The sequence below is a fragment of the Talpa occidentalis genome, unplaced genomic scaffold, assembly GCF_014898055.3.
Source record: "Talpa occidentalis isolate TD23 unplaced genomic scaffold, MPIMG_talOcc4v2.1 talOcc4.13, whole genome shotgun sequence".
NCBI lineage: Eukaryota > Metazoa > Chordata > Mammalia > Eulipotyphla > Talpidae > Talpa > Talpa occidentalis.
Genome location: NW_023601322.1, coordinates 22,246,721 through 22,272,254, shown reverse-complemented (window position 1 = coordinate 22,272,254; position 25,534 = coordinate 22,246,721). Strand labels below are relative to the sequence as shown.

Below are 25,534 nucleotides of genomic sequence, written 5' to 3'. Positions count from 1 at the left end.
GCAGATCTCTCCTGTCTACCCTGCTGCTCCCCATCCTGTCTCTGGTGAATCTTCTGTTTCTCTCTCTCTGTCACACACACGCACACGCACACATATATACACACACACACACCCTGCAGCTCGGGCCTACACCCCAGGTCTTTTATGGAAGAAAAGGACTGAGAAGGGGGAAAGATGTAGAAAATACAAGAAGGGAGACAAGGGAGGAGAGAGTGTGGGAAGGGGTCCCCTCCAGGGTCCATGTGAGCAATGACATGCAGAACAGATTTTTTCTCTCTCAAGGAAAGAACTGATAGCAGGGTTGCCTCTGTCCTAGCAAACCCAACCAAAACACTCAAAAATTCAGAACATTCTCAAAATCCAGGTGACTGGAAGTATTCTTGTATGAACCCCATTTTACACAATACATACAGGCTTCTGCTCCCATCAAACAGGTTTCCATGCTGACCCTGGAAACTGTCCTCAGTTTCCCCCATACTCCAGCCTGCTGTGTCACCACCACCTCTCTGGAAAGTCCTGAATGTTCCCTTTTCAACAGAGCACCTACTGTTCAGGCCATCAGACCAGCTCTCAGCTCGGTGGCCCGTGGCTCCAGAGCACTTATGTTTAAAGCACTTGCCTTGCAACAGGCTCATCTGCTTTGCTATAGGTGTCACTGCCTTCCCAGGCTGTGAGTCCTTGAAGAAAGGGGCCAAGTTTGCCCCCCTTAGCCCAGCCTCTACTTATGATTTGTGTTGCATGAATGGATGGCAGAATTTATGTAGAGATAGAATATTAAAAGCAAATGTTGTTTAAGGTGTACCAAAGTTCTGCACTGTGAAGCAACACAATGAAGACCTCAGACAAAGTGGATAATAACTACTTATGTTAATGACTTTTATGATTTGGGCTATCTTTCAGGCCCAATTGCCCACTCTCAGTTTCTCCCTCAAAACATAAGAGTTAATGATGTTTTACCACATGTACATTCTATCAGTCACCAATTTATTCCTTCATTCATTCAATCCTTAAATATTTATTAAGTGCCTACTAGGCTCTCATCGCCACTCCAGCACACACAGCTCTTGACTTTTTCTGAAAATTCCTATTGCATTTATTGTCTACCACACTCATTTTGGCACTTAACCATGCAATCTTCTTTGTTACTTAAGTCTAATTGCTTCCTTGTTCCTCAAGTGACAGAGTGAGCCTGCCCACAGTGGAAAAGAAGGCTGAGCAGAGACATACAGTCAGAGGGGAAGGTTCCAGGGAAAGACCCTTGCGAAGTAGGCTGTAGGTAGCTGGACTGGCCACCCATAGTGTGGGATGTGGGAGAGGTTGCAATGGCTCTCCTTTTCTTAACTTGTAGCATGGGAAAGTGAGAGATTGGATTGGTAGGGAGAGAGGTCCTTCATAAAATTTTGTGATTCTCTAGCTAGAAGCATTCTAGGAATTGTATAGCTCTATTAAGTTCAGAACTCCTGAACCCCATTAATGGTACCCCAGCAACTATCCAAGTCAATCTCACTGAGGATTTTGTGCACTTTATGAGGTATTTGCTGTGGTTTAAAGAGTTATAGAAGGAGAATAGGATGGGGAGAAGTTTTTCAGTTAGAATCAGAGAACCAGACCTGGGAGCTAGGGAAGGAGAGGGGATGGAAAGTTGAGCAAAGTGTGAAGAAATACCATAAAAATATTTATTCGCTACTTATTTTTTTTTTTGATAACTACCTTCCCTCCCATACTCCCTCCCCTCTCCTTTTGTAAAATAACTGAGTGAAGACAAGGGAGATGGTGCAAACAAAGATAGCATCTGGAAAATCTAGAATAATTCTCTGAACTGAGAATGTTGCTACTGTTTACTGTGCCCAGTAGGATCTGGAATTCCTGTTGTGGTTACTTCATGGATCTCAGGGATCAAAGGTGCTAGATGTTGTTTCCTTGTATAGAATATAGGTAATGAAAGACCGGGACTGTGCTCATGCACCTGGTTGGCCTGTCAGTCCCCCTGGTCCACGTTCAATGACAGCTAGTAAGTAGGTTTGCACACATTTTGAAATCAAAGGGACTATCTAGTTCGTCCAAAGCCAGGGGCCTCTATGGTGGGATCAGGAAAGTTGGCTTTGACCGAAGACTCTGAGCAAGTCCAGCAGTAATCCTGACTCATCCAAGAGCACAATAATTGGATACTTAGGAAGAGGGAGATTCTGCAATATACTGAGATATATCCCAGCACCCTCAAAGGATTTGGGATAGGAGAAGAGAAAAAGCAAGCAACTTTTTAGTCAAAATGGGTGAAACATTTTCACAATTCCTTCTATCTGCCAAAGATTTGCACTCTGTCAAAAGAAGGAAGCTGCTTTGGTTTTGAATTTGGGACTAGAGAGATGCAGACAGAGATTTAGAGATGCTGAGTTGGATGGCTCCCACACAGCCTGAGAATGCTCTTCTCAAGCGGTGGGGTCATCCTCCCTGGGCTTGTAGCAGAATAAGGCAGTCTGAGTGACAATCCCGTACAGTTGTTGGTGGCTGTGTCCATGACATATTGTCATTTGAGTGGTGAGAGCTTTGACTTTTTTTTTAAGTATTGATAATCATGATGGCTAAAAAGGATGATTTGATGTGAAATCCCCATAGGCCTCCTTTCTGCTCATTACTTTGTATTCTAGAGCTCAAGGTTTTTGATCCACAAATATTTATTAATGTCTCAGCATTGCAGTTTGTATGAGCCATTGTTCCTGCCACTGTTGGGCAGACAAGGTCTGGTATGAGTGGATGGCATATCTACAGAGACATGCTTTATTCAAATGGAAAGTATCAGTCTGCAGTCAAAGTGGGGGCATAGTCTAAGTGGAATTATACTGTGTGGGTGATCAGTGTTAAGGTGCAGTCAGAGAGGACTCCAAGAAGTACATGGCTTTGGATTTAATGGTGCAATTGGAACAAGAAGTCATACTTGGTAGATAGAATAGCCCTGACTATTCTAGAGATGGAGCAGAAGTGAAAAAAGGTTCAAATATGAATTTGACATTGCCAGAAGGAAATGAATGCAGGTCATGAATAGGTACTGCATCTAGCAGGAGCAGGGCAGCCTGATGATAAAGGTCCAGCTAGCTGATATCAAGACACATACCATCCATAGTAGGCATCTTGCTTGTCTGAGGTCTTCTGTCCAGAGTGGGAAGTACAAATCTGAGGGCCCTATAAATTGAACCCAGTCTAGCTGTCCAGATGTCCAGAAAACACATCAACTTTTCAATTCTCTGATTCAGCAAACTGGATTTGTTCACTGATATTTAAACATGAGTGGGTGCTGACCCTGATGGGTGCTGTGGGACCACAAAAGATGGAGGTGACATTGCCTCTACCTACAGTCCAGTGGAAAACTCTGTAAGAACTTGTGAATATCAATGGAGGAACAGTGGGTGGTCCTCTAGGGTTAAGTAACAGAACTGTCGAAGGCCAATACCTCCATGGACTGGAAAGATCAGAGAAGCTTCAGGGGCCTCAGGCTGAGTCCTAAACAAATGGACAGACTTGGTTATCTTGCTAACAAAAATAAAACTACATATAAGCATTCTGAATGGGGAAGGTCTCTATGACACTGATGGTTTTCTCCAGAAGTTTAATGTATCATTGGAGAGAGACTCAAATTTCAGTAACAATGCAATATTTAAGTCATAGTTTATGATAGCTGAAAAAGAAATATTATAAAGGGAGGGGAATATAGCTAATATTTGTTTAGCTCTGTGGTATGCCTAGCATCTCCTCTGTAGCAGAATACAAACATGTCAGATTACATTTTATGTTCAGATGACAATGAGCAAAGCAATTGCTGAATCAGGTGCTTGAGAAGTCAAGGAGTTTGAATTCTGACTGAACATGACTCAAAATTAGAAGGCCTTGAAAGAAAGAGTCTGAACTTTGTTATCATGTTAGCCATGCCTTACCTTGCCTTCAGGTAAGTCTACCATTTTCACCCCCAGTTTATAAAAGGTATGGTGGCGATCCTCAGCACAGGGATTGATCAGCACAGGGACTGGTCCTTAAGTTTTTGGTAGGCTTAATCAGGCAGAGCTACAGAACCAACTCTATAAAGAGGTAGAAAGTTCCAGCACAGTCTTTGCAGGGGTTCTGGTTGTGAAGTTGAGCAGATAAATAAGTTCAGAATGTCAGAACTGGAGGGGGCCACAGAGCTCACCATACTTCATACCCTCCTCATCCTATAAATGAAGATGGGAAAACCCAGGAAGACAAAGGAACTTGCCCAATGTCACCAACTATAAATAACAGAGCAGAGAAAGGGATCTGGGACTGAACTCAATCTTATTTCCTCCATGAGATAAGCTGGAACAAGAAGAAAGCAATACTCCAACAACATGAACACACATGTTAGCAGGTTCAAATCAAACTACTTGTATGATTTGTGCCTCCAAGTAGAGGAGGTTTGTCTGTAGCCCTGTCCGTCAGGTTTTAGTGGGATCTGTGGATAGCAGGAAATTTTAGCCAAGTAGTAGTTTGCATGGGCGTAAATCAAATTTACCAAAAAATGTGAATACCCACAAAGGTGATCCCAACATATCCTTTCATAATTGTCTTATTTAAATCTGCAATAACATCAAAACAACCATTGATAAGAGGAAGAGGGAGAGAGAAAAAGGTAAGGAGACTGAAGGTTGGCAGTAGAGAGAAAATGAAGCTAGGTTCATTAAATGGCATTTAAGAGCCAGTGAGGCAGGGTTATTATGCAGTTTCCAGATGAGACTTGTGTAGTTTAAATAGATTGTACCAGAACACAATTAAAAGTGGGAGAGGCTAAGTAACCTAAACCTGTGACATCCAATTGGTGCTACTTCCATTCTTCATTTCAAAGAGAAATGTGGTTTGGAGACTTGCGGTTGGACACTTACTGTGTGTGTTCACTGTGCTCTGCACTGCGGTAGAGTCAGTTAAAACCCAGCTCTTTCCCTCATGGAGTTCCTGGTCTAGTGGAAGAGAGAGATAAATAAATGGAATACATCTATAATACAGTTTGTACAGTATTCCTAATAACAGAATGCCTGGGAAGTGAGAACAAGTTCTTCTGTGAGAAAGGAGTGGGGCACGCAGGGGCGGGGGGAAGGAGAGAACACAAGGTTAAAAAGGACAGAAAAGGAAGGTCCAGGCAGTCCTCATGGAGGAGGTGGAACTTGACCCAGTTCTTGAAGGATGACTTAGTGGTGATCAAGTAGAGAAAGGAGAAAGGCCAGGCCAGTAAGAGGGAGGAGCAGGAAATCCTCTGAAGAGGAAATTCTATGAGGTCATGTATATTGGGAAGACTTGGGGGAATGACAAGAGATGCTGATAGGGAATGTGGTGGGTGCAGGACTCAGGGAACACAGCTTGGAGGAGGTGACCTGTGATCAGGAAGGTGCCACACAGGTATGTGCATAAAAAAACCACTGAGTCTGAACTGCATTCTTTACTGCAGAGCACTGGTGTATTTGCAGGGTCAGGGAACCGTGCTGTTGCAGCTCTGCCTTTTTCCCTGGCTGATTGAGAGCTAGCTAAGGGTTGGGTCACCCGATCAATTCATCAGTGTTTATGGAGCATGTACTCCAGATGTTTCTGGAGCAGAGAGGATTTCAGACACATTATTCAGAGTCATGGGCTCCTGAGTCAAATGGTGCTTAGCTGGCCTTTGACACAGTCTCTTGTTCAATAGTTACTCTGTGGATAATTTGGAGTATTTCTTTGTATACAACAAAAAAGCAATTACCTGGAGCTGTTCCAGGCTCTGAGGTTCCATGATGAACCAAACAGACACAGTTTCTACCCTCAAGGGTTTGTCATCTGGTGGGGAAGGCAGAGTTGAAACCAAGAGTGGCAGAAGTATTTCATGATAAAATATAAAAAGTGCTAAGGGAAAAAGTTCTATGTCACAATGACACAAAACAGGAAAGGTGACCTGGGAAACTCAGTGAAATGTCATTTGACCTGAGACTGGTTAATGAAGAGGTATAACCCTCAAGGGGAGCAAGGAGAAGATCTGGGGTGCATGCAAAGTTCCCCAGTTGGGAATACCTCCTTATGACCTCCCCTCCCCCAACACACACACCCCTAAATACCTTAGAAGACATAAAGAAAGATGGACGCTCAACCATCCCCTAGAGTCAAAATCAGACAGCTCATCTCTTGCCAGAGCTTGAGAAGGGGATTATAGGCCAATGAGCCTAGGCTGATCATACAGTTGCTCCTCTATCTGTAATCACATATTATGTCATTTACCCCCTAAGATCAGAAACTCACAGTGTCTTAAGTACTAGGGATATAATATACAACATGATGACTAATTAATACTGCAATATGTTATATATGGAGGTTGTTAAAGAGTCGTTCCTCAAAGGTTTCATCACAAGGAAAAACATCTTTTTTCTTGTTTTCTTGTTATGCCTCTCTGCAATAAGGGATGCTAGCAAGATTCATAACAGTAATCATTTCACAATTTATTTAATTCAAACCATTATGCAGTACACCTTAAATTTATATAGTAATGTATGTCAATTGTATCTCAATAAAACGGGAGGAAAGAAAATTGGGTTTCTTTCAACTAAAAAAATAGGCAGTCATCAGCTCTACGGCAGGACAACCTTATTAAAACAACTAAAGGGTGCCTCTTCCTTGGTATCATTACATGCGTTCAAAGTCTACAGCTGTCAGAACACAAATGGGCATGACTAGAGGAGGGAGGTTTGCAAGGAATGACACAGGGCATGGAGTTCCTCAAGTAAAGTGCTGAAGTAGACATAAAGAGTCTTTGTCACAGTGCATATTGTGTATTTTAGCTGTTCAGAGTTTCAAAGAATCTGGCAGAAGAATTCCCTCTTAGTTCAACAGAACAATAGCAGATAGATGTCTACTAGCAGCCGTGCTCTAGTAAATGCTTAACACCCTGTTCTCCAGATTTTTTCTTAAGCCCTGATTTGATCTGATGAATGATAGCTGAGGTGTAAACACTTCTACCATAGCTGGTTTTCAAGTCACCAAATTGACACCATTGAATGTGGACCTTGGAAGAAATACACTTGGGGGCCTCCCCTGAGCCCCTAGAGGATGGCTTCCACTGATACTGTTCACTAGGAAACAAGATGATTGGATCACTGATAACAGTGAATTCTGAAAGGAGAGATATATTGGCTTCCAGATGGATGAAAGGTAGAGTCAAAGGCATCCAGGGTATCCTCTTAGATCAGAAGAAACTCCCTGTATGCCTCTGTCCTCATTAGAGTGTGGATGAAGACAAAGAATCCAACATCAGACCTTAGGGGGGAAACACTCAAAACTTGTAAAATGGATAGTGTCCTGATAATTATTTACTACAGCAAAGTCAGAATTTTAGAAAGCTCCCTGACTTCTGCTACAGGAAGGAACATGATCCTAAAAGAACGGGAGCATAAAGAAACCAGGAGGAAGCAAACTGAGCTGAAGAGTCACCAGAATCATCAGAAAGGGGGTGAGAGGAAATAAAGATACATCACAGAGGTATACGATGTGCAATAGGAGAACTAAATACCCACAGTGAAGTCAATGAAAATAAAGGATGGCGGAAAATAGAATTAAATTGATGTCTGGAAGCCAGATTAGGATAAGCTCACCTGCAACACACAAAAAAGAAATAGAAACAGTGAGAGAGAGAACGAGAGAAATGGAGAACAGAAATGAGTTCTAAACAAAGAGTTGCAGGGAAAAAATCAAGCCAGAGCCTTTGAAAAGAAGAATTATCCAAAGGGAAAACTGAAGGGGACGTTCCGGAGCTAGAAAGAACCCGAACCAAAGAAGCAAAAAGGCTTATTGCATTTCAGAAAAAAAACAAAGCGAGAGAAAGCCACTCCACACTCACTTTGTTATTAATAAAGCGCTAATACAGGTTTCTAATAGAGCTTTCCCATGGAAAATTTCCTTGGCTGAAACTGTGCAATGAAGAAGCAATTAGCATTTATGTTTACAGCTTTTTTTTTATTTTTGAGCATTTCCAGGCCCCAAAATAGGCTACCAGATCACATCAAATAACACACACCCCCTCGACCACACTCACCAAAACCAGCAGGGATGATATGCTGAATCCTCAGCCTGTACAAAGTCGCTCTGGGAAGGAGCTTGGCTGGGCCCCTGCTTGGGAGCGCGGCCTCTGGGGCTGCCGCAAATCAAACCCCGAGGTTCCTGGCGCTTTTCAACAGTTGCTTTTCGCCTGTTGTGGTGAAAGTGCAGTCCTAGCAAAACAGGTACTGATGGTGGCCGTCTGTGAAAGCCAAGTGGCTGATCGGGAACTTTGAAAAGTTGGGGGACACATATAGAATGAAAAGTGTCTTCAGTTATAAAACCCTAAAACAGGTGGCTTCCGAAGGAAAGAAAACCAGCCCAGCTCTGCTTTTTCTCCTGTGACGCCAGGTGCTGCAAGTAACTCTAAGGAGATTTGAGGGGGAAGGTTTCTGGCTGGTGGATTACAAGGTCAGCCCAGTCTCTTCAGCCCCAGCCTTCCAGGGAGGGCAGCGCTGAGCCAGGTAGGGCTGAGCCAGGTAGGGCTGAGAAGGAAGAGCTGGCGGGAGAGGGATGGAGGGAGGGCAGTTTGGGACAGGTCAGGAATGAGACAGAGGATTCCTGTATTTTTGATTATTTGCCTTTAAGAATGTATCCAGTTTGTGTATAAATTTTATTTTAAAAAATTATTTAAGGAGTATGTAGTTAAACAAAAATGAAAGGATAAAAACAATACCCTAATAAGGTTGATCAGAGAGACATTTTTGCCGTTTTGTTGATGAGACCCCAAAACTGAAAGGGCTATAAGGGTTCTTAAGTGGTGGAAGTGGGTTCAGAATCCAGACTTTTGACTTCTCCGAGGCTCTGTCAGTTCCACTGTGTTGTCTTGTTGGGAAGAAGCAGTGAGGTAATGTGGCTGCCATGTGCTCTGGAGCTAAGCAAATAGAATGTGGGCGATGTGCATGCAAACAGCATGGGGGTGAGCAGCAGGGATATGCTGTGCTCATTACTCAGCCTGTAGAAAGTCTGTGGGGGGAGGATCCCGGTGGGGTCACACCAGGTGGGTTGTTCATTTATTAATTCAGTAGGTACCAGCATCTCTTGAGTGTCCATTTTGTGTTGGGCACTGAGCTAGGTATGGGGATTGCATGAATAAATTGAGTACAACTGATGCCTATTCTTAAGAGTCAGCGTCTGAGACTAAGTGTACCTTGGTGAGGGGGAAATACCTTAAACACAGATTAAATAGTGCTCAATGGTCAAGGCAGTTGATGGCGTAACTACAAAGACCAGGCAAAGCCTAAGCTTATCAGAAACACCTAAGGGCTTGCTAAAAGCAAGGATGTTGGGCTTCTCCCCTGGACCCCTGATTTTCTAGGTGGGTTTTGAGAATTTGCATTTCTGCCAAGCTTTAGGATTGTTAAGAGTGCCCTAGACAGCAGCAGAAGAATATATTTTAGACTTGAAACAATTCTTAAGTGTTTGAAGAGAAAAGAAGTTGTACTCCTGGAAATTCATACTCCAGGATTGCCCTGGTCCTTGAAAGAAATTAATTCTTGTAGGTCACACTATTCATTTCAGAAGTGTCTCCATAGGTCCATGGTTGTGCAGAGTACAATCCCAAAGTTTTGAGACTTTGGTTCCATTCCATTCATCGCTGAGGTAAGTATGGAGCAAGGGACTCAGAGTGACCTGTCCAGCATTTTCCTGCCTGCAAAATGGCAGAGCCTGCAGTTGAGGCAAGTGTTTGGACTCATCTTAGTATTCTTTCCAAGTACATCACCACTCTGCTCCTTGTTCCTCTGTTTTCCTGGGACCTGTTAGGCAGTTGTTTCCTAAGCAAGTTTTATTGTTCTTATACACCCCTCCCAATCCTGTGGACAGCCTTGGAAGGGTTAACTTTTGTTGAACTGGAGGCCTGGGCCAAGTACAGAGTGTCTATTGTGTGCCCGCCCCCTCTGGAGGAGTCTTTGCTGAAATGTGAAGAGGCAAAATGTTTTCACCTTGCCTTGGCTTCACCTCCTCTGTGAGCGTGTGAGTGTGTGTTCACACGTGCATATTGGCAGGAGTGCACCACCAGAGGACTCACAGTTGTCTCCAGACTCACCAAAAACCTGAATTTGGGGTGGCAGGTATTTGCTGGGAGAAGGCAGAAGGATAACAACAGCTTTGTGTGCTGGTGAAGTAAACAGACAGGTTAGGTTTCTTTGCTCTTTGCTTTTGAAAGCTTCTTTTTACTTTTGTTTTCTTAAGGTGAAGTGTGCATGTGGATGTGAGGGGCTGAATTATAATCCTTGGAGTAGGCATTTTGAATTTTGCAGGGTGAGTGGAGCTGCAGTTGGAGTAGATTGAACCACAGGACTTGGAATAGTTGTCAGGGGTTAAACCATCTTCATTCAAAAAGAACTTGAAGTCCTCCAAATCCCAATCCTACATTGGGGGCTGAAGCGAATATAAGTGTTGTACAATCATAGTCTGTCTCAGCCTGAGACTGAATTGCTGTGGAATAAGGAAAATGAGATATGTGTACTTGAAACAATGCAAGATTAGTATTTAGTGGCAAACTATACAGCTGGGTGCAGTATAAGGCAGGCCAGGGATTGAATGCTGAGGGCCAGGATTTATAAACAGTTGCTATGGACAAGTGAAGACTTGGGCATGACCTTGAGCTATGGGAAGGTTTGGAATCTGTTTGTTCATTCATTTGTTCATTCACCAAACATTTGGAGAGCTCAGATTGAATGCCAGGAATTGCATGACTAGGTGGAAGGGGATATAAAAAAAAAATTATAAAAAAAAAAATCAAGGCAGAAGGAATTCAGTGTGTGTAATGTCGCTGTGGAGACTGGTTCTACAGCAATCAGTTATGCAAGTTGGCAGTCATTGAGTCTGTAGCTGGATTCTCAAAATGAGACCACCATGAAAATTCCAGAATTGATGTGTTACTAATAATGGGGGTTATTTGAAAGTGCCTTGCTCTTTAATCTCTGTTATTGACTATGTCATACTCACTCAACCAGGATTCAGGCCCTTATGGAATAAGTCAAATTTTAGCTGAGTCTTTCATGTTCCCCACCTCCTTCTAATCCCAAGTTCCCCTTAGTTTATCTCTTGTAACACCTGTCAGAATTATGTTCCTAAACCTAGTTCCTTAGATGACTTCCCCTTACCTACAAGATCAAATCCAGCTCATTATTCAAGGATGTCCACATTTCACCCTCACCTTGTCTTTCCTGCCCTATCTCTCACTATTACCCATTTTGTACCACACCTTATAGCCAAGCCTCAACTTTCTCTTTCCTGTACTTAGCCCTGTATGCTCCAGCCTTAGACCTCATGCTGTTCCTTCTGTCTTCTTTCTTCTCACTCAACCTACTGAAGACCATCAAAGTCAAGGTCTTAATCAATTCTCCCCTCGAAGCCTTCCTATGCAGTTTCCAATCTGCTGGTCTACACCTCACCTGAGAGAAAAACACTTTACCTTCCCTTTGTTTCTATCTTTAGGACATATAAAAAAGTGCTCTATTTTGGAGTTGCTTTCCAGGTTATTCAATAGTGTAACCTCTTTGAGGAAAGAGTTTGTCCTTACTGATGAAAACTGGAAAATTGTCATTTATTGTGAACCTCTTATGACTTGAGTTTTTAGTTTTGGAGCTTTGTTTTCAACATCAATTAGCTAATGATTTATAGGACGTAAATATAAGAAACTCTGAAGGGAGTGACTGTTTTTTAAAAGAAGAGACTTTTTAAATACAACCCATACTACCAAACATTCCTCTAAAGTTTCATTTTTTCTTATCACAGAAGCTGCAGTATGCATTGTCCAGCTCTTGTTCAAAAGTCCAAATGAATTTAATTTAGTAATGTTTGTTGCAGAGTATGCCTCACCTTTTGCTCTGACCCAAGCATACCTTTCTAGGTAGATACTAGGGAATTAAAATGTAACAGTATGATCCAGCAATTCCACTCCTAGGTATTTACCCAAAGGACACAGAAACATCAATTCCAAAGAGCACCTGCACCCCTATGTTTATAGCAGCACTGTTTACAATAGCTAAGCTTTGGAAACAACCCAAATGCCCAAAAATAGATGACTGGATCAAGAAGATGTGGTACATATATACCATGGAATATTACTCAGCATTCCAAAAAGATAAACACATGCAATTTGCAGCAACATGGATGGCACTGGAAGGGATCATGCTCAGCGAAATAAGCCAAAAAGAAAAAGAAAAATACCGGATGGTCTCACTCATAGCAGGAATCTAGAAAACTTAAATAAGGGACCAGGAAAATGAATATAAGAAAGTGAAAATCAAAATCAACAAAAAACTATGAACCAGAGACACTTTTTGGGGGTGGGGGGCGGGAGGGGAAGGATTGGGGTCAGAATGGGGCGTTTGCAATTGTATGGGGGAATATAAAAATAAAATTTATTATAAAAAAAAAAAACTTTTAAAATAAAAAAAAAAAAGTAACAGTAGTGATTCCGGGGCAGAAGGATTATATCACTGAATACTACTGCCATAAAAAAAACAAACAAACAAAAAACAAAAAACATGACTTACAAGTTGTATGGGTATGAATCCAAGCTGAGAAAGATCTACTGGATTCCTGACAGTCAGGGATCAGGAAGGGCCATGTTCTAAGGCATCTTCATGTCTCCGACAGCTGGTGTATTACCTGACAGTTGTAAGAGAAGCCTCAATGAATGTGGACTTGAATTCGACTTTTTAAAATGTATAGGTTTTGAATGGATAGGCAGATCAGTCTAGAAGACACAAAGAATCTTACAAGTAAAAGAAAAATCAAGTGTCCTGGGTCTGACCGCCCTTTCCCCTCTCCTAAGTGGAGACTTTATCCATTTTGAAGTTCAGGGGCACAGGGAGTTGTTGAGTTTCAGTGTTCATTGACAGCTTCAGTGAATGTGCTTCGGCTCTCAGCTTCTCACTGGGCAGCCTCTTCTCTTCCAGAAATGCTGTGTTCTTTGGGTTTTATCCTGGCTGGAAGCAGTTGTAAATGTGTCTCTCTGCAGGGCTGAGCTGTTTCCAGGAGCCAAGGATGTTCCATGGCTTCTCTGGGGAGTAGGGTCCATGTTGAAGCCCTGTCTGCCTTGATGACTGGCTTCCGTGTAGGGTATCTGCTGAAAATACACTGACGCTTTGAGAGGGAATAAATCCCTACCCTGTCTTCAAATTTCCAGTTCTTGGTTGTTCTGACTGAGTCTTGGCAGGCACTGTGTGGATTTTCCTGTGGTAACATTGCATTATCAATACCTTGAATGGATGAATTTAAAGAAGAATACAGGGTGTATAGTAATGTCTTCTGCTGGAAACTTTTTGGGGAGATCTGACATGTGATCTCACTATAGTCTGAGAGTGGTGTGGGGAGAAGGGGTGGGTAGTGGTGGAGGGAGAGGATGTCTTGATGTTTTGTGCAGCCCTAGGGTTCTAGATTTTCTCTTAAGAAATATGAACTTGGAAGTAATGGGACATAGAGTGGAGAGGGTGAAGGATAGCTTGGATGATGCCATGATGGTCTGGAGAGAGCTGATTGATTTTTCACCTTTTCTCAGAAGGAAGGCAGAAGCAAACATCCTGGTGTAGGCCACAAGAGTGGTTTTCTGACAGTTCCCAAAGCTTGTGAAATTCTCCCTTTCTCTTTTTTCTTGTCATGTAGACATAATGCCACTTTATTAAAAGACCAGAAAGGGATTTAAAACTGTCTCCAATGGCTATTTTTCTCTAAATCATTGATAATGATTAAATATCTTTTGTGTCGATGGAAATATTTTTAGCCTTTGTTTTGTACTAATCACAGCTCTATAAATGATTTACCACTGAACTCTTCTTGTTTTCCCTTTTTCATGCCTGCATTTAAGCTGTGCATTTGTTTTGAGAAATAAAGATAAGTCTTTTGCACAATTGAAATGATCCATAATGGAAAATGATAAAGAATGGTCGAGAATTCACCTGGTAGTTCTTCCTCCTGGGGATAGAAAGCTTGGCCCGGTCAACTGGTGGTGGTGGAGAAATGAGGGGTGGAGGGCGGGTAGCAGCTCTGGGGGTTGTGTTCGACTCTGCAAACTGTTCTCCACTGTGAGAGGGAAGTGGTGCAAGAAGTCAGCCAAATGCAGTTCCCACAGACCTGAGCATCAACACTTCAGACTTCCCTTTTGTCATGGTTGGTTTTGATGATGACTCAGCCAGCTGTGGCTTCAGTGTAAGAAGTTTCTAGCTTGTTACTGGACTGGAAGACTTACCTCTTATCTTTAATCTTGGTCCTGCAGCCATAAAAATTAATAACAATTTAACGAAAGGCTGTGAGTGTGCGTATGGGTCTGCTCCAGTATAATGCAATTGAGCATGTGCAAAATCTGCTTTGATTTCATTCCATCATCCTTTTTTGATGCTGTATATAAGTGGAAGGGGTGTCTGGAACTCAGATGGAAGGTCTTTTACCTCCTGTCATGGCTAATGATCTTTCTGCTTCTCAGTTGCAGATTTGATCTCTTCTGAACACCTCACCGTGTCTCCATCCCTGGGACTCTGAACCCAGCAGCTGGACCACTTTTTCCTTGGAATTTTGGGTGTCCTCTCATCTCACTTTTCCTTTTTCCCTTTCCCCTCCTGAGAACTCCTGAAGACTGTTGGATTGTCATGGAGTCCAGGGAAATCTTAAGCAGCTCCCGGCAAAGGGGGGGCGAGTCGGAATTCCTGCCAGTCTCCTCAGCCAAGCCCCCGACTGTCCCTGGTTGTGCAGGAGAACCTTTACTCTCTGCTGCAGGAACTGGGAAGGGGATCCCGGTGGGTGGAGAACGCATGGAGCCAGAGGAGGAGGATGAACTGGGCTCAGGGCGGGATGTGGATTCCAACTCCAATGCTGACAGCGAGAAATGGGTGGCAGGAGATGGCCTGGAAGAGCAGGAGTTTTCTATCAAGGAGGCAAACTTCACAGAGGGGAGTCTGAAGCTGAAGATTCAGACCACGAAGCGGGCTAAGAAACCCCCAAAGAATCTGGAGAACTATATATGCCCACCTGAGATCAAGATCACCATCAAGCAGTCTGGGGACCAGAAGGTATCCCGTGCTGGGAAAAATAGCAAAGCTATGAAGGAAGAGGAAAGAAGCCACTCCAAAAAGAAGGTAGGGAGCTCTGTGTTTTAGGGTTTTTTGTTTGCTTTTGTTATTTTATCCTCAACTTTTAAGTGTCTATTGGTTTATGACTTATTTATTTCTAAGTTAATAGCCTCCTCGATGGACTTTTTAGAGGCTCAGGCAGAAATGCCTCTAATATCATGGTAGCGTGTCCAAATGATTACTCAATCTTCTATCTACTTGAAAAAAAAAAGTAGCTGCTAGAATTATAATTTTGGGGCATTCCAACTTAATGTATAGCAGCATGATATTGGCTGGATCAATTCTGGCTAAACTGTGACAAAATATTGAGGGTTCCTTTTTTCTTTTAATATTTGCAACTGTTCTCATAGTCAGGCGTGAGATGTTGAAAGATTTGGGTCAGTCAGGACAATCAAGAGCCAATGTAACTGCCTTTTGGTTTTGAGAACTATAGTAAATCTTTATAAAATAGGCAAGTTGCTCACTTGTCTAAGGAAACTCTGTCTTAGGGTCCCGAGAGATCATTGTTCCAAAGGCCAGTGCTGAGTATTGGTACTGAAACTGCAGAGAGAAAGGGGCAGACTACTCACTTGAATCCTTGTTGAACACCTCACACAGTTTAAAGAATGGGTGGTGTGGAATGAACTTCTTTGAGTGACATTTTCTTCCTAAAAGTCAAACCTGGGTGATTGGTGGTGTCATTTGGTTGGGAATGAGTGAATCTGGCTTCATTGTGTTTATTTTGTATCACAGGGGTTTATAGTGACCTCTCATCCTGCCAGGGATGCAACCCTTGGTTGCCATAGCAGAGGACTGTCCTTGTCTGAAAAGTCTTTGTTTCTAAGAATCTTTGGGACTTGTGAATGGCACTGAACTCCATCTTCTTGGTGGAGTTTTGGGGTTCTAAGCTGTAGGTGCCAATCAGTCTTTTTTACTCTCCAACATTTCATTTATTTGGGCTCTAGACATGCTGGATTAGCTAAAAATATGCATATGAATGAACCTCTCTCCTTTATAACACAGGTAATATGTAGCATTTCTCTTGCCAGAGATTTTGAGCTTTAGGGTAGTCATTTTCAATAAAACTGGGAGGCCTCATGTTCTTTCTTTAGTGTAAGCCTTATGTCCTTCCTCATCCTGGTATTTTGGCTGTTTCATTGCATTTAAAATGCATAGACTTGGACTAGAAGAGGTTCTCTAGGGTGACCAGGTCCTTCCAGTTTGCTCAGACCATCCTGGTTTTGAACCAAAAGTTATGCATCCAGGAACCAGGTCAGTCCTGGGCAAGCCTGGACAGCTGGCCACCTTACTCTGACTTATGAACACAAAGGAATCTTTGTCTTTCGAGAGCATAGGGGCATTGCTTTCCCCTCTGTGCCATGCTTTCTGAGTTTTCTTTGTCTTAAAACCAAAGATTATCTAGACACACATGAAAACTTTGGAGACTCTTGTTAGCAAATGCAACAACTCATATCAGGCTCCAAATAAAACAAAAGCATTGAAAATGGTCAGTTCTTTGTGTGTTGTTGGTTTTCTGTGGGTTGGGCAGTCTAGAAAACTGTAACTGTTTTTATCTTCTTTCCCATCACTGCCAATTGTTGAGCACTTTTGGGTGAGCAAATCTAAATACACTGTGCTAGAAAGAAAATAAGTTGTCCCGATCAGGTATTAATTTCCTAAAAGCCACAAGATTGTTCCCAAATATAGCCTTGTGCCATACTGGAATGTCCCAGAATAAAACTTTGGAATTTGTGACATGAAGATGATTTCAGAACTGAAATATGCAATGGCCCTCCATTCTCATATCTGGAATTTTTAGGTTGGTCATCCTCATCCAAAAAGCTGGCTGGCTTTGTGTTCCTTATTGGAAAGAGAAATGAAATCACTTCTTTGAATTTGTGACTTAACCAAGTCAGCATTTCTAAGCCTTGGCAATTGGGAAAAGGCTAAAATTCAGCACACAGTACAGTATGACGCTGATGTGCTAATGGGAATGTGTACAAAATTTTTTAAATCATTAGGAATTTGCCTCACAGGGTACTTCTCCATCCTTTCTACATTGATGCCTAGAGCTGTTGCTTTCCAGAAATGAATGACTAAAGGTATCAGTACTTGTTGTAAGTCACTTGATAGATGGACCTTTCTTTGATCTCTATAGGGACTTTCTCTGATCTCTCTATTGGATTAGAATGTTAACTTTATTACTCTTTTACCTGTTGTTTTGTCAACAGAGAGTACACTGAGTGCTGACATGAGGTGGAAAGGTGAAACCTGACCTTTTGTTTGTATGAAAAAGTTCAGTGACATGAACTTTTGCAGGATTTACTTATTTATTTGATGTGAAGTATGTGATCAGTGTCTAATATTTAGTCTTCTACATCTTTTTTTATGAGGCAAGCTACCTATTGAAGAAGTGTGCCTGGAGCAGCCCCTGTGATCAGGTCCTAGGCTAGGAGCTGGGAGGAGGCCCTCTGGAGCTGGCCCTAGGGTTGGGAGGTTCTGGACTAGAAATGCTCACTACTTCAGGGATCACAAACTGTGTAGTTCATGGGCCCCACATCTACCCCTGCCTGCTTTTGTAGAGTCCTTAAACAAAGAATGTTTTTTATGGTTTCAAAAATTTGGAAAAAAATCAAAAGAAGAATAATATTTTGCAACATGAAAATTATATGAAATTCAGATTTAGTGTCCATAAATAAAGATTTGTTGGACTGGAGCCACATCCATTTGTTTACATTTTGTCTTTGACTGCTTTTGCGCAATAGCAACAGGATGGAGTAGCAGTGACAGGGAGTGTATGGTGCACAAAGCTTAAACTATTTACTAGCTGGCCCTTACCAAAAGCCAAAAAAGACTGTTGATCTTTGTTGTAGTAAAAGGATATAGAGTTTCAGGATAACAAAGGTTTTGTTTAATGTTGAATGATTCAGCCTCCAATGTTGGAGATGGGGGAAATTGGGTGTTACCTCATTATGTGCTTTCTTTTGCATTTTCTGCAGACCAATTAATTTTATTTAAGTCATTGTTTGACAGCCTTAAGCGAAGACAGCTTATGTGGGATCCCAAATGATTTTATCTTTCATTGGTTTTTGTAAAGAAAAAGTTCTGTAGGATACTTACAGCATTCTTTACCTATCACACACTGGTTCTCTGCTAGGTTAGCTCTAATTCTACTGCTTTGGGATGAGGTGATACATGTGTGTCATCCTGAAGAGCTTAATTCCAGTTTTTCAGACCAACTGGTGTATATGTTCAAGCAACATTACCAGCTAAGCGATAGGCTCTTAGGGGAGACTAATGGAAATAGCACCTTCCTGGCTCAGGCAGGCAAGGACTAAGCCTTCTAACCAGGGGACATACGCCTTCCCTTCACTTGAAATTAAGAGGGCAATTGAAAGGATCTCTGGAAGAGAGTTTACGATGAATGGATTTACATGAGGTGTGAGAGCAACATTTGGTAAGAAGGAGATTCTGAAATGAGAGTTCAGAACATATTTCAGGAACTCAGAACTGTCCTTTGGACCAGTCCTGCTTTGCAGATGGACTCCATCAATATAATTTGCTCTTTATTATAACACCAACATTGCTTCATCTAAACCATAACTCAGGTAAGTGATGTAGTAACTTATATTCCTTACTAGGTCACTCAATTAAGAACAACAGAAAGCATGAAAATGAATTGAGAAGCAAGCTCAGGTACAACACCTGCGCATAAAAAGTTTCACTAGTGACAGGATAGTTTAAAAAGCTCTCACCTGGCTCAAAACTGTCCTCTTTTCGGAGGACCTTCCATGGGAATCAGGGACACTCATTCAAGTTCAACAGCCCACAAGGAGAGGAGGGAAGTTCTAAACTAGCACCACATGGTGACCCAGGGGAGAAGTGGTGTGGAGCTCTGCACAAGCTGACTGTGTGACTTGGATGTGGAGTGTATAATCTTGCTGAAGCCTCAGCTTCCTCGTCTGCCAAACAGAGATGACTGAATGTGATGGAACTCTAGCGAAGATTTTGAGAAAGATGAATTATTTATAGAAAACACATCATAAATAGTTTTGATTTGTTGAGCAAGATGGCAGACCCTCAGCTAGCTATTTTACACATATTCACTATCTCTAGCAGCCCTTATAACAATTCTGCCAGGCTGATATTATTTATTATCAGATGAGGAATCGAGGCTCAGTGGCTTGAAAAAAGCAGGAGCAGGGCTAGCCAGCATTTGTTCACAGGAGGCTAAATTTCCCCTTGTTTAATTTTTCATTTTCTGTCTATACAATTTTTTTAAGCCCCTATTTATTTATCAGAGTGCCGGAAATTTTGTTTCCTCATAGTTTTCTCTCCAATTATGTTGTGGCTAAAGCCAGCTGGAGGGTGGTGAGTGACCTTTTACACAAAGTATTTGTCTTCATGGGGCAGCAGGTACCGTTTGACATTTGGAGTTGAAGTTGTGGGTCAGAGAACACTGGACTGGGTGAATGGAGCCCGGGACACTAGCTCAGATCTGTTATTAACGAAGTCAGTATAAATGCTTCAATTCTCTGGGTCTCACTTTCTGCAGGTTAAAAAAAAAAAAAAGAAACAAAATGGCTTTTGACCTCTGAAGCCTTATTTCTGTCCTGGAAACTGCAAAGTTTACAAGTCATTCTGTTAGATGGGGCATGTCTTTCTCTTTAAGAAAACTAGTTACTATAAACAAAAATTTTGACCTCTTTTGGACCCATTGTTCTGCCATCAGCTTGTTTCTTTTTTCCCCAAATGCCAAAAGTTCAGAAATCGTGAGAGCATGTTATAGAGCTGAGCTTAAAAAGTGAGATTTACCAAACTCAAGTGCCAGGAGGCTATTCTGAGAAGGTTTGGTCCCTCCCTTCCAAAACTTCTCCTATTTTTCTTTTTATCCTCCTATGTTTGGGATTCCCTTGGGGTTTAAAGCACGCTCCTCTTTTCCTCCTGCTTTTAATATTCTCCCGGGATTCAGTTTTGTTTTGGATTTCCCCAAGGAACATTCTTTGGTGAACTCCATGCCATTAAAGAAAAATCTGGCAACATTTAACCATGCAGGAAAATGTCTTGTTCCATTGGAGAGTCATTGGAGTGTATAGATTGAGTGAGGAATGAGTCTGTTAGAAAGAGCCCCACCCAGAGAGTGGTTTAGAACTTGGATCTCCCATCCCTACCTCCCCCCATTCAGCAAGGTGCTCCTTCTGCTTTTGGAGGAAGGGAAGAGAATGCCTTCCCCTTCCTTGCAATCCAGAACCTGAGCTAGTTTCCGATTACCTTAGTTAAGGTACTTCTTGAAAGTGATTTCTATTGTGTGAAAATCAGGAATAACAGCACTCCCTCCTTGTCGGTGACTTGTGGGGATGAAAGTGCCTGCCGGAGCTCCTGGCTCAGTGTGCTTAGCTTTTATTTCCCTTCCCGTGTCCATCTCTTTCAGGCCTTCCTCTGTACAGGCACAGCAAGGCACACGGTGACCTGCAGTGGTGCGGGGCGCAGGGGACTCGTGGGCGGTCTCAGAAGCCGTGCGCTGTTGTTTAGGCAGGATCTGCTTTATTATTGCTCCTGGCGGTGTCAGAATGTGTTAGCTGGATGACAGTGCCTGCGTCTTATTTCTGATGCCTGCATAAACATCTACCAGTAGAGCATATCACTAATGCCTTTTCTTTTCTTTCTTTCTTTTTTTTTTTTGTAGGTGGTGGTGGGGATTGCTATGGGGATTTATTTAGAGATAGTTTAAAAGTCTTTTATCTCTGTGGTCATTTGTCTGACAAACCAGGATTGCTGCTGAGCTCAGAGGGTGACTCAAAATGAAAGTTTTAAAGCAGTGTCCTAAGTGTCAGTAAGTGGGGTTCAGCCACTGGCTCCTTTAACCACTACTGTGCTGCCAGAATTTGCAGCCTCTCCCTTCTCCATCACTGCATTCTGCATCCTCGAAAAGTCCTCCTGTAGCTTTGTTTCAACTTGACCTTCAGTTACATTGCCTTTTTTATTTTTAATAAAAGAGAAACAATCCTTTTAAGGTCCCACCTTCAAAACACTGCAGTGCAGGACACCCCAGGATGTCCCCCGCCTCTGTGGCTTTTTCATGAGACAAGAATGGCTTTGGTCAGAAAATCAGTAGAACTAGTAAAGGACTCTTGCCAAACATGGGCCTTCTATCTGATGGCAAAAAAGCCCAAACCTGTGCCACCAGCTTTTGAAAAAGGAACCAGTCTAAGGTCAGGTCACCTGGCAGGAGACTGAGGTCAAGGCTGTCAAATAAGTATCCTTGGGGATGGAGCAGTGGGCAGTTATTTATGGGGTTGCAGAATAAACATAGAAGATGTAAGTTGGTAGAGTCTGACCGGTTGCTCTCTGCTAAACTATGGAATAATTCAGACTGGATCCAGAACTGCAACAGACCTAGCACCCCTTATTTTGTTAAAGTGCAGGATGAAGGATATCCCAAGACCCCCAAACTTGCATGGGTTCTGCCATCTGCCCCAAAAAGAAAAAGCATAACTCTTAGTGCACAGGACCTTCAATAGAAAAGAACTTTAATGGATTAGTGTGCATTGAGAGATGAGAAGAGAAAGGATATAGTTTCCCATTGAAACACCCAAAATTACCCATTCCCTCATGGGTAAATGCTCAGCCAAACAGGGTTGACCCAAAGCAGGGCCACTGAGACCTAAAAGCTTGCCAGGAGTCTCAGGCACCTTCTGGTGGGGAACGGTCTGAAGGTGCCAGACAAGTCTGTGAGGAAAGAAAGAAAATCAAAGTACAAATCAGGATGACAGCTACCATACTCAGCCTCCCCACAGATCTTTCACCCATGTCTCTTCTAAATGTCTCTACTCCAAGTATCGCTGTCCATGTCCCCCAAGTCCCTGGTGCAAGTCCAAAGCCAAGAAGCAAGCGGGCCTTAACATGTGTTCTGTTCCTCCCTGTCTTCTTTTAAGTCTTCTCTCAACTTCTCTTCTCCTCCACCCTGCCCCCCCCCCACTGCCCAGCTCCTAACTCCCAGGTGGAGCAGGAAACAGTAGCCCCCCTTTGTATGGAGATCACACTGTCACAGTGTCTGAATGTTGTGCATCTAACCATGAGTCAGGCATCTTAGTTCTGTGTTCCCTGGCTAGCACTCTTCTGGGCCAGTGCTCTGAGGCACAACTTAGGAAGTATCAGGGTTTTTTTTTTTTTTTTTCCTTGTTAAAATGGTTTGAGGTATTTTTGTCCCATGGTGGCAAGGGACAAAACTTGCCCTGCTGTTCTTACACGGCAAGTAGAAATAGCTAATGATGGTTTGGGGCCCACCAAGACAGAGAACACAGAGAAGTGTCAGGGAGGTTCTCAGAGCCTGGGCCCAAGGCCTTGGTTCTGGCTCCTGACTGCATTACATGTAAAAAATAGCACAAGGCAGTCAAGCCTTATGTGTTGGGGGGTTGTTTATTCACATAAGCTAAGATTTCACATTATAATTTGCATATGGCAGAGCTACTTTGGGAAAAGGATTTCAATTTATATAGTTCTCAGTGTGACTTGACTTGCATGATGATGTCAAGGCTCTGGACTCCCATGCACCAAGAAGAACCCAGTGTCCAGATGGAGAGGCTGCCAGAGGGGAGGGCAGACGTTCAATAGAGTCAGCTTCCCAGGAAGGACTTGAGGCAGCATGCAAACACCCGTGCCGACCCATGATCTGACCCAGTGTGCACACGAGTGAATTCTGTGATGCTGGATCACCATCGGAGGGGGTCAGTACTCAGACAGGGTGGCATTGGAGGTAGGTTTGGGCTACAGAATGTCTAGGGTTCCTTCTGACTTTCTATAATTTGCTAGTGGATCTTGCCCGGGGTAGTCAAGGGACCTCCCTGTGTACCTTAAGTGTGTTTATCTCTCTGAAGTCCCAGGTTCAATTCTTTTTCTCTTCTTGTCTCTCCATCCTCAAGCTAACTTCCTTCACCTCCCCACCAGCCTGTGACCTCATCAGGGGGAACAATGGAGCCTTTATGTAACGGAGCCTTTATGAAAAGTCCAAGCAGTTCCCATCTTGGTATGTGACCGGTAAAGCCATTGATAATTATCAATAGTATCAAATGCAGTTTGCTTCAGCGTGTTTTCTAGACCTTGTTTATTGTGTTTTTCCCCATCTCCTCTTAGTTGTTTCCCCCAAGTTTCTAGCAGGTTTCACAGTGCGGTAATCAGAGGTTGAGGGGAGAGGGTAATGATTTCATGAAGGGAAATAGATAGCTTCTCTGTCCCTCAAGCTTGGCCATTATGCCTCACCAATAAGAATTACTCATTTGCAAATGTGAATTTGCCCATAATTGTGGACAACCTTCTATAATGGGGCCAGATCCTGTGCTTAGTGTTGTAAAAGAGAACCCAGCTCAGGAGATTAGGTGTTTTTCCATGGAGTGTAGCCCTGGAGAACCAATATGAAGGAGTTACTACTTATGGTAAAACATGGCATAGCTAAAAGGGACCTATTTGTAATATCTCATGGGAATTCCTGTGATTTCTCCATCCTAGTCCTTTGTGGGGAGCAAGGAGGTGGAAACCAATTTATTTGGGTGTGTGACTCTTGCAGCAATGAGTTCCTGAACTTCCCAGTCTTCTTACTGGGTTGCTGCCATGGAGTAAGTGGTATGTGGGGGTCATGCAGCATTTTGGATACAGTGGGTCTTGAAGGAAGCCAACATTGGGGGATCCAGACCTGAGAATTAGGAGCCAAATGCACTGAGGACACAGGCTACAATCTGGCACTGGGTCAAGAGGGAGGGGAAGGCCAGCTACAGAAGCCATGCATCCAAAGACAGCCATAGGCCACAGATGGGTCACATTTCCAGAATCAAGGACTTCACTGAGAGTTAGAAGAGCCTCTGAATGTTTCTGTTTCAGCTTCCCTCCTCAAAAACAAGACACCTTCCAAAAGCCCTGGATGGACTGTTATTTGACTGATGCTCAAGGGCCTCAGGGAGAAGCTCATTACCTCTTAAGACAATCCTGGTTTTAGTAGGGCTCCTTCTTATGTTGCAGTAAAGTCATCCTTGACTTAGTCTTCTGAGTCATTCCTTTTCAAGCCTGAATGTTTCCAGTTTCTGAATTCTATGTTGAATTTCTACTGGTTGAATTCTATGGTTGAATTACTGTTGAATTCTATGGTTCCCTGATGCCAAATCACCTTGTTTACATGGTTTGTCAGTGACCCTCCAAAAAGATGTGGTTGGGAAGGCCTCACAGAATAGCGTACAATACATTTGGCCTGGCCCCTCAGGGAACCATGCTCCCTGCTCTCTGCACAGTACCTATATTAACAGAACCCTGTGCTATACCCGCTTTATTATTGTTAATGTACTCTGAACTCAAGGTCAAGGAAACTGCAATTTGGTATCACCTTAAGCTACTTTTGCCCATCCTAATCATCATATCTTACATGCAGTGGATTCTGTAGGCCAAAATTCACATGTTTGCATTGTCCTTATTATCATCTTTGTGCACAGTTTTAGGCAGAGATGAGAATCACATGTTCATCAGGTGGTCTGGTTTGAGTCTGGTCTAGAAGCACAGAACTAAGGCCATGTGAGGGGCAGGTGGCCAGCTCCCTTGGTATTCCTCTTCTGTACTCTATCTTGTGGGCCATCTCTGGCCTTCTCTCAATCCTCTGAGAACCTGGTTTCTTACTTACAAAATGGCCTCCTTGGATCTAATTGGAAGGCCTGTTAAATGTGTGCCCTCAAAGTAATATATTTTCTTCTCATGGTGTAAGCTTTCTGAGGCCAAACATTATATCTTTTAACATAATAGTCACTTATTTCTTTCTCCAGTCTGCATCTCAAGCAAGTTCTTGTTACCTCTGTGTCCATGAGGATAGTTCTATGGAAAGTACTCTTTTCTATCAGAGCAGCTCCTGCCTAGTCAACCCTAGTCAACTGGTGCATTTTGCACCAGTTCCATGGAAACATCTGAAATCATTCATCACGCTGCCTTTGTTGATACCCCTATTCAGGTAATTGTAACTAAGCAAAGGCATTTACATTCTACATGAATCTAGCAGATGCATGGTGTGTTCAGATTAAATGCCATGTATAGAAAAATCTTACTAGGAAGAATTATTCTCAGGTCATTTAAAACCCAGGACAGTAGAATAAACTGTTCAAACATGTGTTCCAACTAATGCATAGTATGGAAAATCGGTAATGACCATCACAGCTGCCCAGCACAATGTTCACAGCCACCCAATTGTTGCCTGTTTTCTGGTTTGTTCTCAGGATAGTTCCATGAAGTTGTTGTTATTCCTGTTTCACAGACTGAAGAAGTGACACTGAGGGTTTTTAAAATGACTTTCCAGAGATGACAACTAATTACTTAGGTGGAGGAAGAGGGGACTGGGGATTTTAAGCCCTCGTCAAATCCTTAGGTCTCCAGGTTTCCAGCAACAGGAGGTG

General features: G+C 42.7%; 1 protein-coding gene across 3 annotated transcripts in view; it reads left to right on the top strand.

Moving 5' to 3' along the window:
- The window catches only part of SETBP1 (SET binding protein 1), a 349,520-nt gene that overhangs the window by 5,562 nt on the left and 318,424 nt on the right, over positions 1–25,534 (top strand). For all 3 annotated transcript variants that reach the window (XM_037508593.2, XM_037508595.2, XM_037508594.2), the window contains exon 2: positions 14,492–15,140. In XM_037508593.2, the coding sequence (XP_037364490.2) occupies positions 14,655–15,140 (486 nt within the window). In that variant the 5' untranslated portion in view covers positions 14,492–14,654. The remainder of the gene's footprint in view (positions 1–14,491; positions 15,141–25,534) is intronic.